The sequence below is a fragment of the Rhamphochromis sp. 'chilingali' genome (assembly GCF_963969265.1).
Source record: "Rhamphochromis sp. 'chilingali' genome assembly, chromosome: 2".
Lineage (NCBI taxonomy): Eukaryota > Metazoa > Chordata > Actinopteri > Cichliformes > Cichlidae > Rhamphochromis > Rhamphochromis sp. 'chilingali'.
The window spans coordinates 52,418,114-52,437,289 of NC_137930.1; the positions used below are offsets into that span (position 1 = coordinate 52,418,114).

Here is a 19,176-nt window from a genome sequence, read left to right on the forward strand (position 1 = left end):
GCCAAGTGCTCTCCCTTCAGGATGAATGAAATGATCAATCACTCCAGTCACTGTGTGCTTCCTGTGGTACAGCTGAGAGCAAAGCTACAGTACAGGAAAGAGCTGCCATATGAAATCTGCACACCTGATAGGCAAAAACCTCAGTCCCTCAAAAAAAGTTTAAATAAAAAACAACAACATGTTTTTCATTCCTGATTACTTTGGGGGCTTTAATTTATTCTTTTAATTTTCTAAACAGCCGCTAATATTTAAATATTTTACTAAAATAAATAGCCTTTCTCAGATATTTTACTAAGATGTTAAAAAGCATCCTTCTTCATCCTCACTGTTGTTTTGCTGATTTGCCTACCACAATCTGACAGCTGAGGTCAAGTATAAATAAAATGCCAACAGAAAACTGACCATCATAACTTTCATCAAGGCTTCATAATCAAAAAGGACATTAAGGTGTAAAAATAAAACAGCTGCACCCACAGACCAGGCTCTCCAACATCTCACCGACATTTAAAAAGGGCCCCTTTCAGCAGGTAGGCACAAGCTACCCATAGTGCCCCTTCTTAGCAGCGTGGTGGTCTTTAGCAGAAGGTTTTCTTTTTCACACCTCCTGCTTAAAACAACAGACCCAGACAGCTAAAATAAACTATGCACACAAGCACACACAAAATGTTTTACACTCACAGTTTTTGGTTGGGTCTACATACACACCCTTGGAATCTGGAATATTCTAATCTCAATATCTGCCTCACAGTTTTGGAAAAACATCTCAGTTGCCAAACCAACACCTAAGAAAACACAGCAAATTCCATCAATTAACAGAATTTCATATAAATATGCAGAGAAGTCAGACTACGACAGTAAGCAAGAACTAAGCGCTTATCTATGTCAAATATCTACAAGCAGAAAATTTGAAATTAATCCAAAACAATATTTTGTTTAGCACAAAAGTTGGTGTGTGTCTGTCAAATTGGACAGGAAATAGGAAATGGTGAACAGGGCGGTCCCTCTTTCTCACAGCAGAAGAACAAACACTTTAAGTGGTATAAATTCTGGGTACATGGCATACCAAACAGAGCAGAACAGGTACGGGGAAAGAAAAAAAACTCAAGAGGGCTGAAGCATACAAAACATGGCGTCCTACATTTCCACTACTTCTATGCAGTACTTGAAAAGATTGATTGACTCAATATCTGTATCAGCCAAGCCCAAGTTTTCTAAATCTGCCACCTTTAAGTGAAGAAGTTATAAACCAATAAGTAAGCTATTTTCTCTGAATAAAGGCATTTTCCGCCAGTTTTTCCTGTTTGGGCAAAGTCTTTTGGGAATTGGAGCACAAGGAGATTATAAAACTGTCTAGACATGCAGTAAAAACATGGGTAAAACTGTTGGCCCAACCAATGTCACCATCAGACGTCTGCCATTGCGACATACAAAAAAGTGTTTTTTCTATATTTCTCAGGTAGTTTTTCGTTCAACCCAGCCAGCAGTTTTACTTCCAAGGAAAAAAGGCATTCACTCATTTAGCACCTTATTTGGGAATGCAAAATAGACACAAAAAAATTAAAGTTAAACTGACATGAAAGTAGATTTTTCTCTTATTGTGAAGCAATCTTATCATCTTTTGTTATGCAAGCAAACAGACTGAACTGCTTTCGTCTCCCTGCTGTCACGCAAGACGGGATTTTGATGACACTGATACTCAAGTTGTGTACTCTCCATTCTTTTGCTCTTTTTGCCCTTTTCTCTTAGTATAAACAAAAAGGAGAATTAGCCGGATCTCTTGAGGCCACTGCACTCCCACTCTTAACCAGTTTAAAAGGACTTCAAGAAAAAGAAAAAAAGCCTTCCCTGAAATGTCACGGGCACAGTATTGGTCAAAAGTGTAGATCTGAGGGTCCTGGTTTGAGACAGGAGGAATGGTGGGACTGTTTTACTGTACCTCAGCTGTGGTTTCATTTGTATGTTTATCTGGCTTTACACAAGCATGGGGCAAATTTCATGGGGAAATGAATGTTGCTGTGTTTTTGTAATGCTGACTAATCCTGCTGCCGTTTCAGTGTCGTGCCTTACTTCCATTATCCCTGTTCAACATAGCAAAACTGTCAACCTGACTCAAAGTCACCGACTGGATTCAGTGTTAGGCCAGTGAGCACACAATCAGTTGGAATAGATCAGTTCATCTCAGAGTTGCATGGAAAAATGCAACCGCCATCCAGTGCCACCTCACAAATGTTTTTTCTCTCCTCTTTCTTCCTTTGTTTCTTTCAAATACAATACTGAACAAATCGGCAAGCTCTTGTCTGCAGGAATGATCAGGATCACTGACCAAGAAAAACTGGCATCTGAGTATTTTACATTACAAAAGTCTCCCTCATTACTGAAAGATTATTTTCATAAAAGCTGCAATCTAGGCTTCGCTTTCCACATTATAATGAAGTGAAACCAGGATTTAATCTTGCATTAGTTATCACCAGTTACATTTACTTGAGGTTTAGATAAGAACAGAGAAAGTTTCCAATTACAACGCCATCTGAAAATCTGAATCAACTACTCAAAATACTAACTTTTAATTTAAGTGAAACAATTGAGAAATAACAAACTTAACAAGAAAGTGACATGCCATCCTTATTCCATAGGGTTTAAAAAGATGTCACTGATGTTGGACAAGAAGGCCTGGCTCGCAGTCTTCGCTCTAATTCATCCCAAAGGTTTTTTTATCGTATTGAGGTTAGGACTCTGTGCAGGCCTGTCAAGTTCTTCCACACCAATATTGCTCATCCATGTCTTTATGCACCTTTCTTTGAGCACTGGTGTGCAGTCATGTTGGAACAGGAAGGGGCCAACCCCAAACTGTCACCACAAAGTTGGGAGCATGAAATGTCCAAAAAATGTCTTGGTGCTAAAGCATTAAGAGTTCCTTTCACTAAATTGCAGAGCTCAACTCAACTCAAACTCCACACCATAATCCTCCCTCCACCAAACTTTACACTTAACCCAGTGCAGTCAGACGAGTAGCGTTACCCTGGCAACTACCAAACCAGACTTGGTCAGTTAGACAAGTGTGATTCGTCACTACAGAGAACATGTCTCGCTGCTATAGAGTCCAGTGGCGGCATGCTTTACACCACATCCAGCCCTTTGCATTGTACTCGGTGATGTAAGGCTGTGATGGAGCTGCTTGGCCAGAGAAACTCATTCCATGAAGCTCTCTATGCTCTCTTCTTGAGCTAATCTGAAGGCCACATGAAGTTCTGAGTTATGTACCAATTTAGTCTGCAGAAAGTTGGTGACCTCTGTGCAAGATGCACCTCAGCATCCACTATCACTTTATTCGTTCCACTTTGACATAATACAAATAAATATACTGTAATACCAGTAACAGTTGACTATGGAATACGTTATACACCTATGGCTATGGAAGTGATTGGACCATCTGGATTCAATGATTTAGACTGGTGAGCACTTTTGGCAATATTATACTATCGCCAAAATAAGAAAAGCATTCTTTATATCTCAATAAGCTTTTTGGAGCATTGTCAGACCATGCTTAGATAACATGGGTCATACAGACTTGTGCAGCCCATACCTGTTTATTTATCCTGTCAGTAAAGCAGTAAAATATTAAACAAAATGTAAGTTAGTGTTATAAATTTTAAAAAAAAATGGAAAAAAGACGCATCTTGATTAGTCTTAGTTTTGCAGGCCACGCTATATGTACCCATCAAGGATAAAAGATGTATTTCAAACATATTTCTTTTACCCAGACTCATAATGAGAAGGGCTTTGTTTTACCTCCTTTGTCTGAAATGAGAGAACCACTGCTTCAGTAACTTGCAACACATTTTCCATTTTAGCACTACATGTGTGCAATTCTAGGATGGAAAACGTGACAGGCATAACTAAAGGGGCTCAATAAAGTGTCATTAGGCCTGCTTTCCAACCACACAAAGAGGTCTTTGACGAGCCATAACTTCTGCTGGGATGTTTACTAGTCGCCCAGCTGCATTGTCCACACAGACAGAAGACCCATCGCTTTTCCAGCAAAGTGGATTTCCTCTAAAATTGAAAACCATGTTTTATGAACAGCAACCCAGCACTCCAAAGTATTGGAAAATCCATTTGGAAAGAAAAAGAAGCAAACAACCTGTTAAAAAAAATATATATTAAAAGACATATTAGAAAGGAGTATTTAAACAAAAACAAGAACGACAGAGCTTAAAATAGATGCTGTGTTGCTGCCAGGGGCTGGCAGAGGAGAGTTTTCCACATTAATCAAAAGTGAGTCTGTTGCACTCTGAGCATGCTGCAGGCAATTAGAGAGATACTTTACGTGACCATTACCACGATTAAACCCATCCACCTCCACCAGCAGCCCAAACACAACACAGTCCCTGGCCATAACACAAACTTTCAGGTTACCTTGTGAGCTTACCAAAAACAAGAGCTTAATGTTAGATTTGGAAGCAACGGGCTTAATAAACCTCTGTAGCAGCAAAGTCGCAGAAGCAGTTACAAAACGTGTCCACGCAGTTTAGCTCATCAATTATATACTGACACGGTTGTGAGCAATTACACAAAAACGACACCCAGGCTGGAGAAAACACATTACAAAAACAGGCATTTAACATTTAATCCAAACTGCTGACGACAGAAGTGAGAGTGGGCTTTTTAGTTTTTCTAAAAAGCCATCAGTCGTTCTTCCAGAAAATTAACCAAACCTCATTTTAAGGGAAATGTCAAAACATTGAAATTCCAGCCTTTCCAGTCTTTTCGCTGCAGACTGATCGACTTATTTGAGATCTGAAGAGATACTTGAAGATTGAACCTTGCGGCTTGGAAAATGGAAGTCCGTTTATTTAGGAGATAGACATTAATATATAATGGCTTGTAAATGCATTAATAAGTGCACTTGCAACTCAATATAAATGTCATTCGGTGATTCTTTTGATAAGTTTCGACACTGGCCTACATTTGTTTTACTCTCTGTAGGTTAAAAGATACAGAGGATGCTATGATTGGCTGAAATGTGCATGAAAGTGATCAAGTCAATGCCTTTGTAAATAAACTTACACAAAATTAAAGTACACACTACACCACTACACAAACATGACAAATAAGCAGGAAGTGTGATGAGAGAATACCTGCTACTGTTTAAGCATTCTTCAGACAGACTGCTATCCCACAGTCAACATTTACTCACAGAATGAACTTGCTGTGGGGTTAAAGCTGAGCAGAAGCAGCAGGTGAAAGACAGCAGGAGGAAACACATCCTTTCTCAACAACACCAGAAGTGTCTTAGTGGATACTACCAGATATTTAACATTTAATAATTCAAAAAGCACGTGCACTGTTGCCTCTGGGCACGTTGGATAAGCACTATATGCTGTGAAGCTTTTTTTTTTCCCTTTTTTTTTAATGAATCAGCCACATTTACTGGCCATGTCAGCAGAAGGGCTTAAAGCCTGAATATGACATTGATTGAGAAGCTGTTATGGGCAGTGTGCTTCTCTTACCTGGTGTGCTTTGGTTTGACCCTGTGCCATTTCCTCATTATCTGATACCTTGCTCTCCATGTCAGCAGCTAGGCTGGAGTCACTCTGATTCAGTCAAATAAAACAACACAAACACACATTTAACAACAAAAAAAAGTCCCACAGTGTTGTGTGTTTCTCAACTGATAAATGACATTTTTTACACAAAATAGCCTTAGAGAAATCACCTCTCACCTTGCAGTAACCAGCTAACTGTTCTGCAATACTGCGGATGTGCACCAAGTACTGGTTAAGCCTCCTTTGGTACTTGAGTGCGTCGAGTTGAGCCTGGTTCTGCAGAGTTGACACCTGGGCTAAAAGGCACTGCTCCCTCCTGTTCCACCTGAGCCTCGCTATCCGGGCTTCGTGTTCCAAAGTTACGCTTCTCTCCTCCAAAGCATCGGCGACAGTGCGGAGCGCCTCCACACAGCAGTGCTCCCCTTTACTTACGTCCAGACCGGACAGCAGGAGACCGCATCCTCTCTGACAAACACCTTCACCGCGATGTGGCTTTGTTTGCGACTCCATCCCGCCTGGGGTTAAAACTTGGCTCTCTGGGTCCTTCTCCACACCAGCACTCGGGCAATCAGCGCACATAGTTTGCCTGGGCAACTTTTGTACGCGGAACAACGAGCTCGGACGAAGTTATTTCAATTTACAAGTCTGGACACATGAAGGCGTGCGCGCACTGAAAAGTTTGAGCGATCTGGGTTGCTCTCGCTGAGCTGATGGGCTGCGCCACTTTTTTCAGCACATGACAAATGTGAACAGCAAACTTCAACCTCCTGACTTCCTGCTGTTTCTGGACAGGGTCGATATCTCTGTAACTTTTTCTCTTCACAGTCGATATAATGAATTTAATACCAGTTATGTATGATGCGCAATAGTTATTTAATCTTATTTGATTATTTGATTTGTCAATTCGTTATCCTGTCATATATAAGTGAGCCTCATCATGTTGGTATTTTATTTTGCGTATTTTCTCTCAGTTTTGTGCAACTTCTCTTAATTGTAATGTGATTTCATGTGTTACTAACCTTTTCCAACAGAGGTCGCTCAATATCCCGCATAGTCTGAAACAATTAACTCTCCCTCCAGCTTTTCAATTAGGCAGTCCAAATGATGATTGCAGTTATCAGTTTGCTCCTCCTCCACTATAAATTTTCTTTGCTTATTAGTACACTACAGTAGTTCTACAATAGTGAAAATAGTCTCAGGGGTGCGATGCACTGGCAATGCAGTTTATAGACAACTACATTAGTCCATGCAGCATGGCATGCAGCAGCCATCTCACACAGCATCACATTTCAGATCTCCCTGCAATGCATTCTGTTTCTAGTCAGCTGTTGCACCGCTTTAAAGTGTGTTTTGTGTTTTCCGAGCTGTGAAAGAACTGCGTAGATTTACAAAGGCAAAAGTGCAATCTGTCCAGGGACTGCACACCTTTCTCCAGAAATGCACGTTTTATTTTTTTTCCCACCACCATTTCAGCAAATGAAATAGTAGCACTTTGTTGTGTAAATCTGTTTTAAAAAAGTGCTGCTACATTTAAATGATTCCTGCTGTGATCTAGAAGAGCAGTAGGACTCCTCTAGAGCACAGCACCAGACTTTAACAATTGCTGTATGTGTGTTTTGTGGAAAGTGTTACACGGCCACCTGTCACAGAGGCCATATGCTTGGACTGATAAGCCATTAAATCATGGCAGAAAAAAAGGTTATCTCTGTCTTTTGTTCTCTCTCTCTCTGATTTCACAGGGGTAAAAAACTGTTAAGAACCCTGGGTGAAACAGCAAGATGGCCAAAACCCCAAAAAGAATTCGACCTAATCCAAGAAAAGAAATGATAACAATTTACTTTTCATCTGCTCAATACCTGATAGGACACACAACTCCAACAGCTGTTTCTCCTTGAAAAAGTGGAACAGGCCTTATCTGTAATGGAGGCCAGAATGAAACACTATCTCTGATATATTTGGTACCCTCTTTTGTAAAGAAAAGCTTTTTTTTCCTCTAGATAAAAGGGGGACACACACAGAAACTGACAAGAACATGCCTATACATGACAGATGATGCTTTTGATTCTCTTACTTTATAGAGCATTTTAGAGCTGAAAGTCTGCTATCCTCCTTGTGAAATGCCTGTCCTATAAATAAAGAGTTTGTATTTATCCGTGGTACTTTTACTTGAAAAACGACACTTTTTTTGATGCCATGTTATGGACCTGTAATAGTAAATCATTTCAAATAATCAACTGAAAAGCAGTACAAGTCATTTTTGGGGCATGTTGATGAGCATTCACTGAGCAGCTGCTGCAAGAATGACAAAGAAAAGAGCAGAACAGTATATGAATGTATAGTTAACTACACTTTTATTGTTTCTTGTCCAGCCAATGAGAGGTTTCAGTTTCATCCCTCATATATGCCATTCATGTCCAACGAAGCACTGAATTCCAGGAGGCAGCCAAACATGCTGCCACAGCCACCAATGATACTATCAAATCGCAGCCATTGCATGTACCAGACTGCGGGACCACTTCTGAACTCAAATGAGTGAGATTCCTTTAGTCAGTTTAAGATTTTCTCTCTCGCTTAGCAGCTAACGAACATATTAGTCTAGGATCTACTCCTTCTCTGATGTAAAGGGATGCCACTCAGGTATGGAATGTGTTTCACATGAAGCCGAGAGGCCGAGAAGTCGCTATGATGTGGAAGTGTTGCAAAGTAATGTACCACTTGCTCTCCAATCTCATGCATGTTATAATTTTGAGCCGCTGCTTCTTCCAAAAATGTCAAAGTTCAAGGCATTCATGCATTTGGCAACTCTTTTTTTTATGTTTTGTGGCATGAAGAAAAGTCAGGAAAAAGCACTTTGTGGTGGACATTGATATCGTCACAATGTAAGAAGCATGACCAACGTCAGTCACACAAGAGAGAAATCAGAGGAACTCAAAATGTACCGTTTGCTCCTCCAGTTGAGAGAAATAAACTCTGAAACTGTCCAACCAGAGCTGGGCGGAGACATACAAATATAATATTAAAAAACAAAAAAAATGACAATGTTTATATATCTCTGATCATATGTTAATAAAAAGACAAAAATGTATTCAGAATAACATCGTGAGCTTTGGATGAGCTCTTACAGCTGACTCGGATGGCTTTGCTTACCTTCTGATTTTTAGAGAATGAAAACAGGTGCTAATGCAATGATCCTGTTAGAAAATATAAAGTAGCCACAGGTAATTCAGACATTGCACAATTATAGGAGGGCATGAGCGTCGCTACCATTCACTCTCACTGTTAATAGGGACTCACACTCAAAGCCATAAATGAGAGATATTAAATGAAACTGATCACATTAAATAAAATGCCAACATTCGTTTACAAAGCACCAGGTGGTACCACTGAGGTCCTAATGATACAGTCAAAACAAAGTAGATTTAGTTTAGATCACGGGCGATGTCTTTCAGTCTCGGTTGAACATCAATCTAAATGTTTCTGCAAAGCCTTCATCACAGTCACACACTGTTCGCCGCAGTTTTACATTTTAAACTTCCTTTAGACGTTGTTGGCACTTCCTGCTGCTGTGGGTTGGTTCCAATGGATTCTGTATTTGGATATAAATGTGCCAGAATCAGAACACTCTGAGCCATTTCAATCGTCTCTTCATCAACATGCGCACAGGTATTAGTAAAGCTTATGTTACGGTTTGGAGGTAAGCAGCAATTGCATGGTTAAACCAATCCACTTCTCTTTAAAAAACCTTGTTATACTAGACAGTAAAACAATATCAATTACTGATTACTTTTCAGCATGGCATCATCTGCTCATTTCTCTACCTGCGTCTGAAAGGATGCAGGCGGTTGAGATTTGATTTGACTGTATCTCGTTAACAGAGGGTGTGCTTAATTTAAGAAAAAAAAATCCACCGAACAGCAAGCCATGAAACACATGAAGATATTTTTTTATAAACTCATACACTTACCCTTCACAGTTACTTGTTTACCTTATATTATGGAATGCACTGTAGGAAGAATTTTCCAGAACGTCACAGACCAAACATACAGCATCTTTATAATAAGAAAGAACAGCGTTGTGATTTAAAATGACCAAACAGCCAGCCTATCAAAAGTGCAGCATTTGCACTTCCAGAACGTTTTAAAACAAGTTGCTGTGAAGGATAAGTGCAGTCATTTATATAAGGCATATTTTTAAAGTTGACAGAACTCCTTTGACTCTCCTCCAAAGAGGCCATTTTTGTGGATAAATAAGGAATGTCTTTGTCCTTTTTCCAATTTTTCCATTTCTGTGTCCGTTTCCACAAACGTATTCCAGAGGAAAGAGCCAGAACATGGCATCCCAGATTACAGGGCGGAACTGAAAGATTGTGGAAAGAGGCTTAAAGTCCTTGCAGGAGTCTCCTTCACAGGAAGTGAAGACAAAGATGGCGCTACATTCAGAGGTTCAGGCAGAGGAGAGCCACAAAGAGCAGGGAGAGTACGCTGAGAGACTGGGCGGCCGAGACACCCCCACCTGACAGAGAAGGAGAAATGTAGGTATACCTTCATCAATAGCTGGAACCTACAACAACAACAATGAGACTGCACATCACCCCTAACCGTGCCAAGACACTGAGTGTCACTGTTGTGTTTGCAAAATCAGTTTCAACCTGCTAGGTGATCAAACTGTTCATTGTCCATAAACTGTAAGTAATCTTAATGACACCTACCAGTATGCTTTTAATTATATTTTTATATATTTTGTCTTTGTCTTAGTATTTGCTTTCATAAGCCACTGCAACACTTTGGTAACTTGCAAACATAGAAGATGGAACAGGAACGTTATTATTATTGTTGTTATCAACATCTGGAAATACTGAAATACTGTACTCCCCACCAATCCTCAACCATCAAACTCAAGACCATGTTTGGAGTGTGAAGTGTGATATACCCCATCTGTGTGGATAATGCCTTAAATGCCCTTCTATTTGTCAGTGCCCTGCACTTAAAATCCCTCACGGCTGAAATTTCCCGGTCTGTGAAATCACGCTGTCAGGTGGGGTCTGGACTGAATGATAAGGGATAAGGAAAACCACAGGAGGGGTTTCCTCTTCTCATCAAGATCAATTACAGAAGCTTAAGCTCTTCTATGCAGTCGGCCTGCCCCGTCAGTCCATCAGCCAGAGAGAGGATCCAGTCAGCGGGCTATCAAGGCTTTAGTAACGGGCCATCTTAGCTTTCCAATCTAAAGTATATAACCAGAAGTGACAGCTCTGCTCTGGCCCATGGGAACCCTCTAGCTGTGACAAATGATAACCTACTGCATACTCTGAACCTGTAATCCCACCAGAAACTGGCAGGTCAGGAATGAAGTGTGTGTCTTTCCCCACAGGAATATGGATTTTAAATGTCATCAAATTACTTAAGTCTTATTTTTTTCCTGTGAGTGAAACTAAACCTGGGTGGTGATGGAATAGAATTTTCATGGGTGATTAGTTTCATGGAATAAGAGTAATTTAATCTTAAAAGATAACAATTCAAAAGGAATTTGAAGGAATGTTTATCTCTTCTAAATTTGTTCTTTCAGGTATTTTAAGCCACATACGTTCTTCCATTTAAGCACAATCAGACACCATGTTGACAGAATTAAACACAAAAGCCAACTTAGGAAACTAGGGATCTTAAATCAACTCAAAATCACTTTATTACCTGTGATCTGGACTGTGGTCGTAGCCCCATCTCCTCCTTCTGTGTGTGCCCGGACCTCCACCACATAGTTCCCATTTGGAGGTAGGGGAAGATCAATGTTTCGCTTGTAGGTGTTGTACAGAGTGCCTGTGGTTTGGCCCTCTGGCCTGTATAGTACCTGCGTATGCACATATGTTTAATGCATATTAATAAATAACGAAAAGGGTCTCAGCAGCTATTTTTTTTATTTAAGAGATGAAACAAGAATGATGAAAAGATGAAACTCACTCGGTACCCTTCTATTGAGGACTCATTAGCCATCGGTTCCACTTGTTCCCAGGCAATATTTATTGACTGGCCCTTCACTTTTTTAGCTATTATTTTGGGGGCTCGGTCTGGTGCTGGTGAAGTTAAAACAAAGCAATCATGAATATGTTTATTTTTAAATGGCTCAAATCTTGTGTGCAGAATGCACTGTTCTTACAGACAACACTGAACTGTTTTCCAAGCACTTCTCTGTTAGTTAATGATAAACTACTGTAAAGAGCAACATACGGGGTTTCTTGGTTAGGACCCGGAAGTGGTGGCTGGGTGGCCCATATCCTGCAGAGTTGTAGCCTCGAACCTCAATAATGTACTCTGTGTAAGGTCTCAGGTTTTCTAGTTTAGTGTGGTTCTCCCTGCTAGACACGGCAATCGTCTCGGCCTGCCCTTCACTTTGACCAGATTCCCAGTACTTCACCTGGGAAACAAAGACGCATGGGTGAGACTGCAAGGATACCATCTTGGTTTCAAAGCGCTCTGTACAAGTGAAAACCTTATTAAATGTAAGTATCAGTTTAACAGTTTTTGAGAAATGCTGGAGAAAAGCACGTCTTTATATTTAAAGCAATATGTTTGTATGGATGTTTGCTTTTATGGAGTTAAATTGATTGTGGTTTTCCTTAGAGGTGCTTAAAGTAAGTTTGCAGTCACAAATGGAGGTGTTTGAATCAGCTAAAGTGATGACTACTACTGTGATCAAACCTCATAAAAGTTTCTACTGACCTGGTATCCATCTAAATTATTATATGAGAGGGGCATCCAGGACACAGTGGCAGCTTTGGCAGAGAGAGCTCTGGCTTCAACAACTGCAGGAGCTTCAGATGGAGCTAAAAAGAAACCCAGAGAACAGATTTATATTCACTACAAGACCCATGTTTTAAGGATGTCAAAAAATTACATTCATTGTTTTCTTTTTTTAATCAAACACAAAGCAATCCAAAATTTTTAAATATTTAGTTTAACATACACAGACTTACTATACTAAACATTAGCTTATATTTCTTCATACGTATCTATTGGCTTCTTTTGCTTTTTGTTCTCTCAGTGGCATTTCTCTTGATCCGCCATCAGACACTATTCCACGACTTATGGAACATTTAAACCCTGTGTGTAGTCTTTTCTTGCCAGGAAACTGTCCTAAAATGCTAAACTGCCATGCTGTCGCCACGTTGTAAACAGAGGCAAACTCTGAGGAAGATGGTTTGTATGCATGCGCAACCAGCCTGCACGCAACTATGGTCACAGATTTGCCCGGCGACGGCTCACTTTGAAGGCGTAACCGTAAAAATCATACACCCCCACCAGGCAACCGTTTCCTGATTGTGTTACCATGGCAGCAGGAGCATCTCTGTCACCCATCATGCTTGAGTTTCTAGTGGTTATCTCAACTGCTTGTCAGTGGAAGCTAATAACTTGCTAAATGCTTTGCATCTTTGGGTGAGTTATCAGCTTTCTGGTTCATGCTACGTAGATCATAATAATCCCCCAACAAGGAACCCGAGAAGAGAAGGGGGGACGATGGGTTCACTTTCAAGGGGTATTAATATTTCTCATTATTATACATGAGAGCTAATATTAAAAGGATCCTACTTCACAGTGGCGCACTGACTAGCAGGACTGAGCAATCCCTCATTCTCTGACACTAATAAAACAGAACCAGGTTGATCTGCGATGCTGTTTTGAGATCACTTTAGCACATTTTTCCCTGTTACAGATGAGAGGGCTGAATCTCTTAACCGCTCACCGTCTTGTGCAGAATAGATGATGGCTGTTAGGCTGTAGGGTCCTTCTCCCTGGACGTTAAACGCTTTGACTTTGACTTGAAACTCTGTCAAAGGTGGGATGTCAGAGGCTTTGTGGACGTAACGCCTGGCCTGGGGATCGGCTACTGCCACCCGTTTCCACTCTTGCTCATCTTGGGGCTTGAAGGCCACAATGTAGCCAAAATTAGGCCCATAGTAGTACTCTGGCTTCACAGGCTGTTGACAAAATGAATAATAAATTGAGAAATGGCATTTGGCAAATGTTTTATTTAACACATGTCACTCTTGACCAGCTTTTATAGCAAAGTAAAAAATAGCCTAACTTAAAAAAAATCAAATTTCACAAATCAGATGATATTTAAATAGAATTTAATACAGTGACTGCACTGTGTAAGGCACCTGTTTTATATACAGCAACGACACAATTGGCTCATCCTTCTCTATCATCACACCTCATTTCCTTTGTGGACACCGTGTCTTTGTCATCGCACATGCACTGCAAGATAAACATATCATCTCGTCCTACAGCTGCTCTGGAATTGAACGGTCATGCTGCAGCCAAGAAAAATACAATTTAGCCATAGCTAATTTATCAACGGCTGCAGCAGAGAAGCAACACACCATGAATTAGTTCAGTCGCTGAGTTGTTTTTTTGTTCACGATAGCGATCGTTTTATCATTCCCGTCTTCTCTACTGCATGATCTGTGGTACGCTCGTTGTTCTGATTAACAAAGCAATTGAAAACCTATCATTGTGCTTTATTAATTACCAGTTTAAAAATTCTGCATTACTTATCTTAAGTGTAATTGACCTTTTTTCGAATTTGCACTACTGTCCATGTACATCTCAGAAGTTGCTGTAGTTATATATTTATATCTATATTATATATCGCCGTACATCTCTGTTACTGTATTTGCACTACTGCCGCTTTTTATAGATGCCCTGGAGTGTCCTTTTATCTTTTCTTATTTCTTCTTTTATACTACAGTGAGAAAGAAACAATAAGCTCTCCTGTATGTGCTGCACATGTGGTGAATAATAAACAACACAATAAAATCTTTGGATCTTTTCTTGGGCTTAATTTGAAGAAGTGACACATCTTTAAGAGCCTAAAAAAGATTCAGCTGAAGCATTTAAGACTACGAGGACCTGAATAACTGAAATCCTGAGCAGACATCTGCATTATCTGGTCTTTCTGTGCCCTTTTTCAAACTCATTTTAATAATTTGTTGGATTTCTGAAACACTGACCACATGGCTTCCCACTCACTTTTAAATGTAAATCTAAATGTCAGTGTGACTATTACAAATTGAACTAAAAACTAAACATCTTTTAGCAAGTTTTCATATATAAACATGTAACCCATCTTCCCACTTTACCCAGTGGAAAGTCCCAACCTACCGTCCATGTGATGGTCAGTTCTCTGCTAGCCCCTCCACCCCCGCCAACATCTGAGGGCGCCACCACAGGAACTACAATGAGACGGCAACAGCAAAACTCTGAGCCCACATTGCTATGAATCCACGCAAACAAAGCCAAACCACACAGGCTGTAACCTAGCCCTGCCAATGTTGCTCTAACATCCTTCCTCTTCAAATGCGGTATCAGTGTCTTCTCCTGTGCCAAACGCAACACCTAAATGTCCACGTGGGAACGTTGCCATTCAGGGAGCCAGAGAGAGGGACAAGTTCTTCTGTTTGCCTTGAGTCTAGTAGCTCACTTTCAACTTGTGATTATTTTTTCAAGAGAGGTTACTGTAAGTCTGTGATTCCCATTTTATAATTGAATTTCAGTATACAGTTTCACCAAAGTGCTCATTTGTGGAGGTTTGTGTGGTGAGTTTTCTGCACTAGAAAGCGCGGCATGATGGGATTTATGCTGACTCATTTCTCCAGTGATACTTAACGTAAGTAAACAGTGCAATAATAGAATGATGATGAATAAATAACAGAACGGAAAGCTGGACTGTAGTACCACATCTCTTTTTTTCCCTTCCACTTCTTGACCTATTAAGTTGCTCCGATTCTTTATTCCTTCTTATATTTAGATGTCCAAAGTCAAAAAACAATCTTACCTGCTTCCAGCGTTTTAACAATAGGCGATGGGTTGCTTGGGTCTCCTGTTCCCAGAGTGTTAGTAGCAATGACCCTGAACTCATAGTCTGTCCAGGGAATCAAGTCCACCACTGTGGTCATCTCGGCGTTCCCCTCTACATTAACAGGAACTATAGAAAGACAAGTTCATTTTAGTGCTATTGCTCTCTACGGTTGAATATTATATGCCGGTTGTATCCTTAAAACAAACGTGCAGTTCTATTTTGGGAACCCATCCTATGTTTTAATTCACCGAAGCATAACTAAAGTATATTTAAGCCATCTGTAAGAGACATTAACCACCTTGTAGGCCTATAGTATCATTGTGTGGCATGACCACAAATATTACAACACCAGATCCAGCTCAGCATTACGGTAGCAGTGTTTATTTTACCAACAAGCACGCTCGAGCTCTTACATGTAGTGGCATTCTTCCAGACATCGTTTGAGAACTGGTCCTTGTACTGGATGATATATTTGGAGATCGGACTGTGGTTGTCTGCACCACGGCTCCACTGCAACGTTACACTTTTGTCTGTTTTTTCTATTATTCGCACCCCACCTGGAGCACCAGGAGGACCTGGGCAAAGAGAAGAATAACAAGAAGGCTTAAATTATTGTTAGAAGGGAGGCAAACATAAATGTGGCTGCAGGAATCCCTACAAATGCTCACTTTGACTTTTTCCTCAAGCGGTCAATAAGTCTCCTACATGCAAACTGGAAAGAAACTCAGTTTAGACCCTGAGCTGTTTAAAAACTTTACAAACTTTCAAGATGTCTAATGTTAGGTGCATATGAAATACTGCACATCAAAGCCGTTACATTTCCCTTTTTTTAAGAGTTTTATTTAAAAGACATCAGCAAAGACTGATGGATTAAGGCATTAGAGCTTAGAAGCCCATTGACATACATGAACTAAAGCTTAAGCAAAAGCTGTACAATCCAGTGTTTCTCTTGGTCCTAATGCTCCTCTTGATTCTTCCTTTGGAACTTAAAAAAATGGCTTAATAGAAAACCCAGACTGTGTCAGGGTTAGACTCCCAACCCACAGCATCAGAAATCAGCCAGAATTTACTTTTTTCCAAATCATGAATGTGAGCCGAGAGAACTAAGGCGATTAGAGAGCCAAAAGCCGGACAGGCCTTAAGCTTACCCTCGCCTCCAAGAGTCAGGAGAGAAGGCTTAGTTGTTACAATCTAATGTAAGGAATAAAACACTGCACTTTAGCTTTTTACAGTTTGGAGCCCATATGGAGGAGTCCTTGAGTACAATCCAGAGTTTAACAAAGTCTGTAAATAGTTTTCCTCGTTCACAGCAACACTTCAACATTGCTCCAAGACTCCTAACATTACTCTGTTTACACGCACGCATACATTCACATGAAAACAGCTCCGCAGCCTATCTTTAATCCCTGCTAATAACAGGCTACAGGTGCAGAGCTGTGTTTTGAGCTTGGACACTCTCCTCAAGCAGATCTGCTTCCTCATCTGCCATGATAAATGGCTGTCTGTCATCTCTCCCTCGTTGCGCCCCAGGCTGCTGGCATTTGGCACTCCATTAGGAGCAGCCCCGGACCTGTGCTTTGGTTACACTCTGGGAAACGTCACAATCAGCCGCTGTGCGTTCACCTGGCCATCTGTCAACACCTGCTCTGAAAGCAACAGCAGCAGCAGCACACCCAAGACACACCAGGGATCACTGGCAAGCAATTCACTGCTAGAATTCCTATCTAAAAAGATCCTTTGTCCTCCAGCACTGGAGCCTGTTTCAAGCGCTGAGGAAAGCACTGCAAGACAAGTTCTCAGTCATCAAGAAGAAGAAGAAGGTGAAAACAAAGTGCGATGAATCATCCACAATCTGAAATACAGTAAAGAAGACACAGAGACCTCCGAAAAAGTGACAGTGTTTGCTTTGTGTATGTTTACATCTATATGAGGTTGGAAGAGCAAGTTTAGAAATCAGCAGCTGTCCTCATTGAAATACCGTGCTGAGAGATTGATATCACTGATTCATTATATACTCATCCCGAGGCATTACGCTTGGAATATAAACAGGTCAGAGCTGGCACTGTACTAAAAACATTGCTTTTTAGGTCAAATTTTTACTTTGTCTGTGCAACCATAGCAACAAGCACAAACTTTCCTATAAAACAATTCATCTTACTTGGGACTGGGTGGACATAGCAATTTGTTTCGGATAAATATGACCAGCAGTGTGCCACCGTGCAGCCAAGCAATGCCATCTTGAGGCAAGCCACCAGCATTTATACTTGTCCCATAGCAGAAATGCTAATGCCACTTGGTATCTGACTAAGTTAGTCTGACCTTTTCAGGGTGGAACCAGTAGAAGCTTAAGTGTTCTGTCTTATGCTTGAGGACACAAGGCATTTCCTTCATCGGCTTTTTCAAACATTTTCTCCCTCACTTTTGTTAGCATGCAGTCTTGGGTTTGACAGATTATCTGGCAAAAAAAGTTCTACGGTCTGGTTGCTCGGGAGAGATTTACTTCTCTTTAAACATGCGCTGCACAAAATGCAGTACTTGTACTGTCTTTGAGCCTCGTTCTTTTAACATATGTGCACTTTTTACCTGCATGTTAAAGGTCTAACAACAAGAGCCTGGGAACATTGAAATTTAGCAGAAGGAACCAGGGTTTTTTTCTACTTTTGTTTGAATTGTGTGGTTTTTTGTCATTTAAGCTTCTGCTTTATTTTGACAATGTCTGCATGATCAAGGCAGCAAAATATTTGGATGCTAATTTTTCCTGTAATATTAAACATACATAAATGAGCAACAACCATTAAACATAGGAGTTTAAGACTCAAAAACATGAGCTAATCTTTTTCGACAGGGCCCTGCAGGCTTATTTTGTCAGATGTGATTGACAGTGCATAAAAATGCACCAGCTGCCATTTGACTTTAGGTAACATGTTGTAATGTAACTTAATCCTGATTAGTGCATGGGAGTATGTGACTGTTTGCCAACGGAGGCCCACACACACTAAGACTGTGAGAATTGTGCAGAAAAATTACATAAATATCATGTGAAATAACAAAACAAATCTGTCTTTCATAGATACTATACATTATGTGTTTGTTTAGTTAGCTGAATGCTTTGAGACATTTTACATACATGACTCTTGACTCACCCCTTACAACCAGGTGGGCAGAAGCAGTGATATTGTCCACAGGGGTCTGTGCGGTGCAGGTGTACTGTCCCGCATGTTTCAGCTGAACATTCTTGATGAGCAGCTCGCCATTCGAGCTTCCATTCTGATCAAAACAACACAAGAGACAATGCTTAAGTTTAGAAGAAGTATACACTATGCATCAGCCTGACAAACATCATAAAATATGGATAAATGGCATATTAGTATCAGTCTAGTAACTGAAGCAATCGAGGTGAATTGGGCAGGGAGTTAAACAAAGCCTCTTTTCGCATTCACAAATGTCGAGCTCAGCACACTGAACAGTCAACGTTCTGACTGAATATGAGATTCAACTTTAAAAATACATCAAACTAGCAGTCTTGCTAATGCCACACAAACAGTATCAAATGGAACTGAACCCTGTTTTTACGAGGGGAAAATCATCCCTGCATGCAAAAATCAGGATGTCATCAATCACAGTCATAATAGTGTTTGCCTAGCAGGCGGAGTGACAAATGAGAAAAGCTAACCACTAGCTTATGGTTAGTGCCTTTAAGAGGCAGAGAGAGAGAGCGGGTCATGTCAACAGTAACAGATGTTAGCAGAAATTGCCATTAAACGGATATACTGTGCGC

At 40.5% G+C, this 19,176-nt stretch overlaps 2 protein-coding genes across 7 annotated transcripts in view; both read right to left on the minus strand.

Annotated features, from left to right (window-relative positions):
* LOC308391931 (PDZ domain-containing RING finger protein 4) overlaps positions 1–7,639 on the minus strand; it is a 127,918-nt gene extending 120,279 nt beyond the window's left edge. Inside the window, exons 1-2 of the mRNA XM_080874732.1 lie at positions 5,724–7,639; positions 5,511–5,594 (exon numbers count right to left, since the gene is read on the minus strand). Coding sequence (XP_080730858.1) covers positions 5,511–5,594; positions 5,724–6,125 — 486 coding nt within the window. The 5' untranslated portion in view covers positions 6,126–7,639. The remainder of the gene's footprint in view (positions 1–5,510; positions 5,595–5,723) is intronic.
* Positions 7,640–7,773: 134 nt separating this feature from the next.
* cntn1a (contactin 1a) overlaps positions 7,774–19,176 on the minus strand; it is a 65,225-nt gene continuing 53,822 nt past the window's right edge. For 4 of the 6 annotated variants that reach the window (XM_080875145.1, XM_080875148.1, XM_080875146.1 and 1 more), the window contains exons 15-24: positions 18,542–18,665; positions 15,812–15,973; positions 15,375–15,524; positions 14,702–14,772; positions 13,281–13,515; positions 12,260–12,363; positions 11,768–11,954; positions 11,501–11,613; positions 11,234–11,390; positions 7,777–9,132 (exon numbers count right to left, since the gene is read on the minus strand). In XM_080875145.1, the coding sequence (XP_080731271.1) occupies positions 9,044–9,132; positions 11,234–11,390; positions 11,501–11,613; positions 11,768–11,954; positions 12,260–12,363; positions 13,281–13,515; positions 14,702–14,772; positions 15,375–15,524; positions 15,812–15,973; positions 18,542–18,665 (1,392 nt within the window). In that variant the 3' untranslated portion in view covers positions 7,777–9,043. Of the gene's footprint in view, positions 10,059–11,233; positions 11,391–11,500; positions 11,614–11,767; positions 11,955–12,259; positions 12,364–13,280; positions 13,516–14,701; positions 14,773–15,374; positions 15,525–15,811; positions 15,974–18,541; positions 18,666–19,176 lie in introns of all 6 variants that reach the window. The other 2 variants (XM_080875144.1, XM_080875143.1) reach the window with 2 other exon arrangements.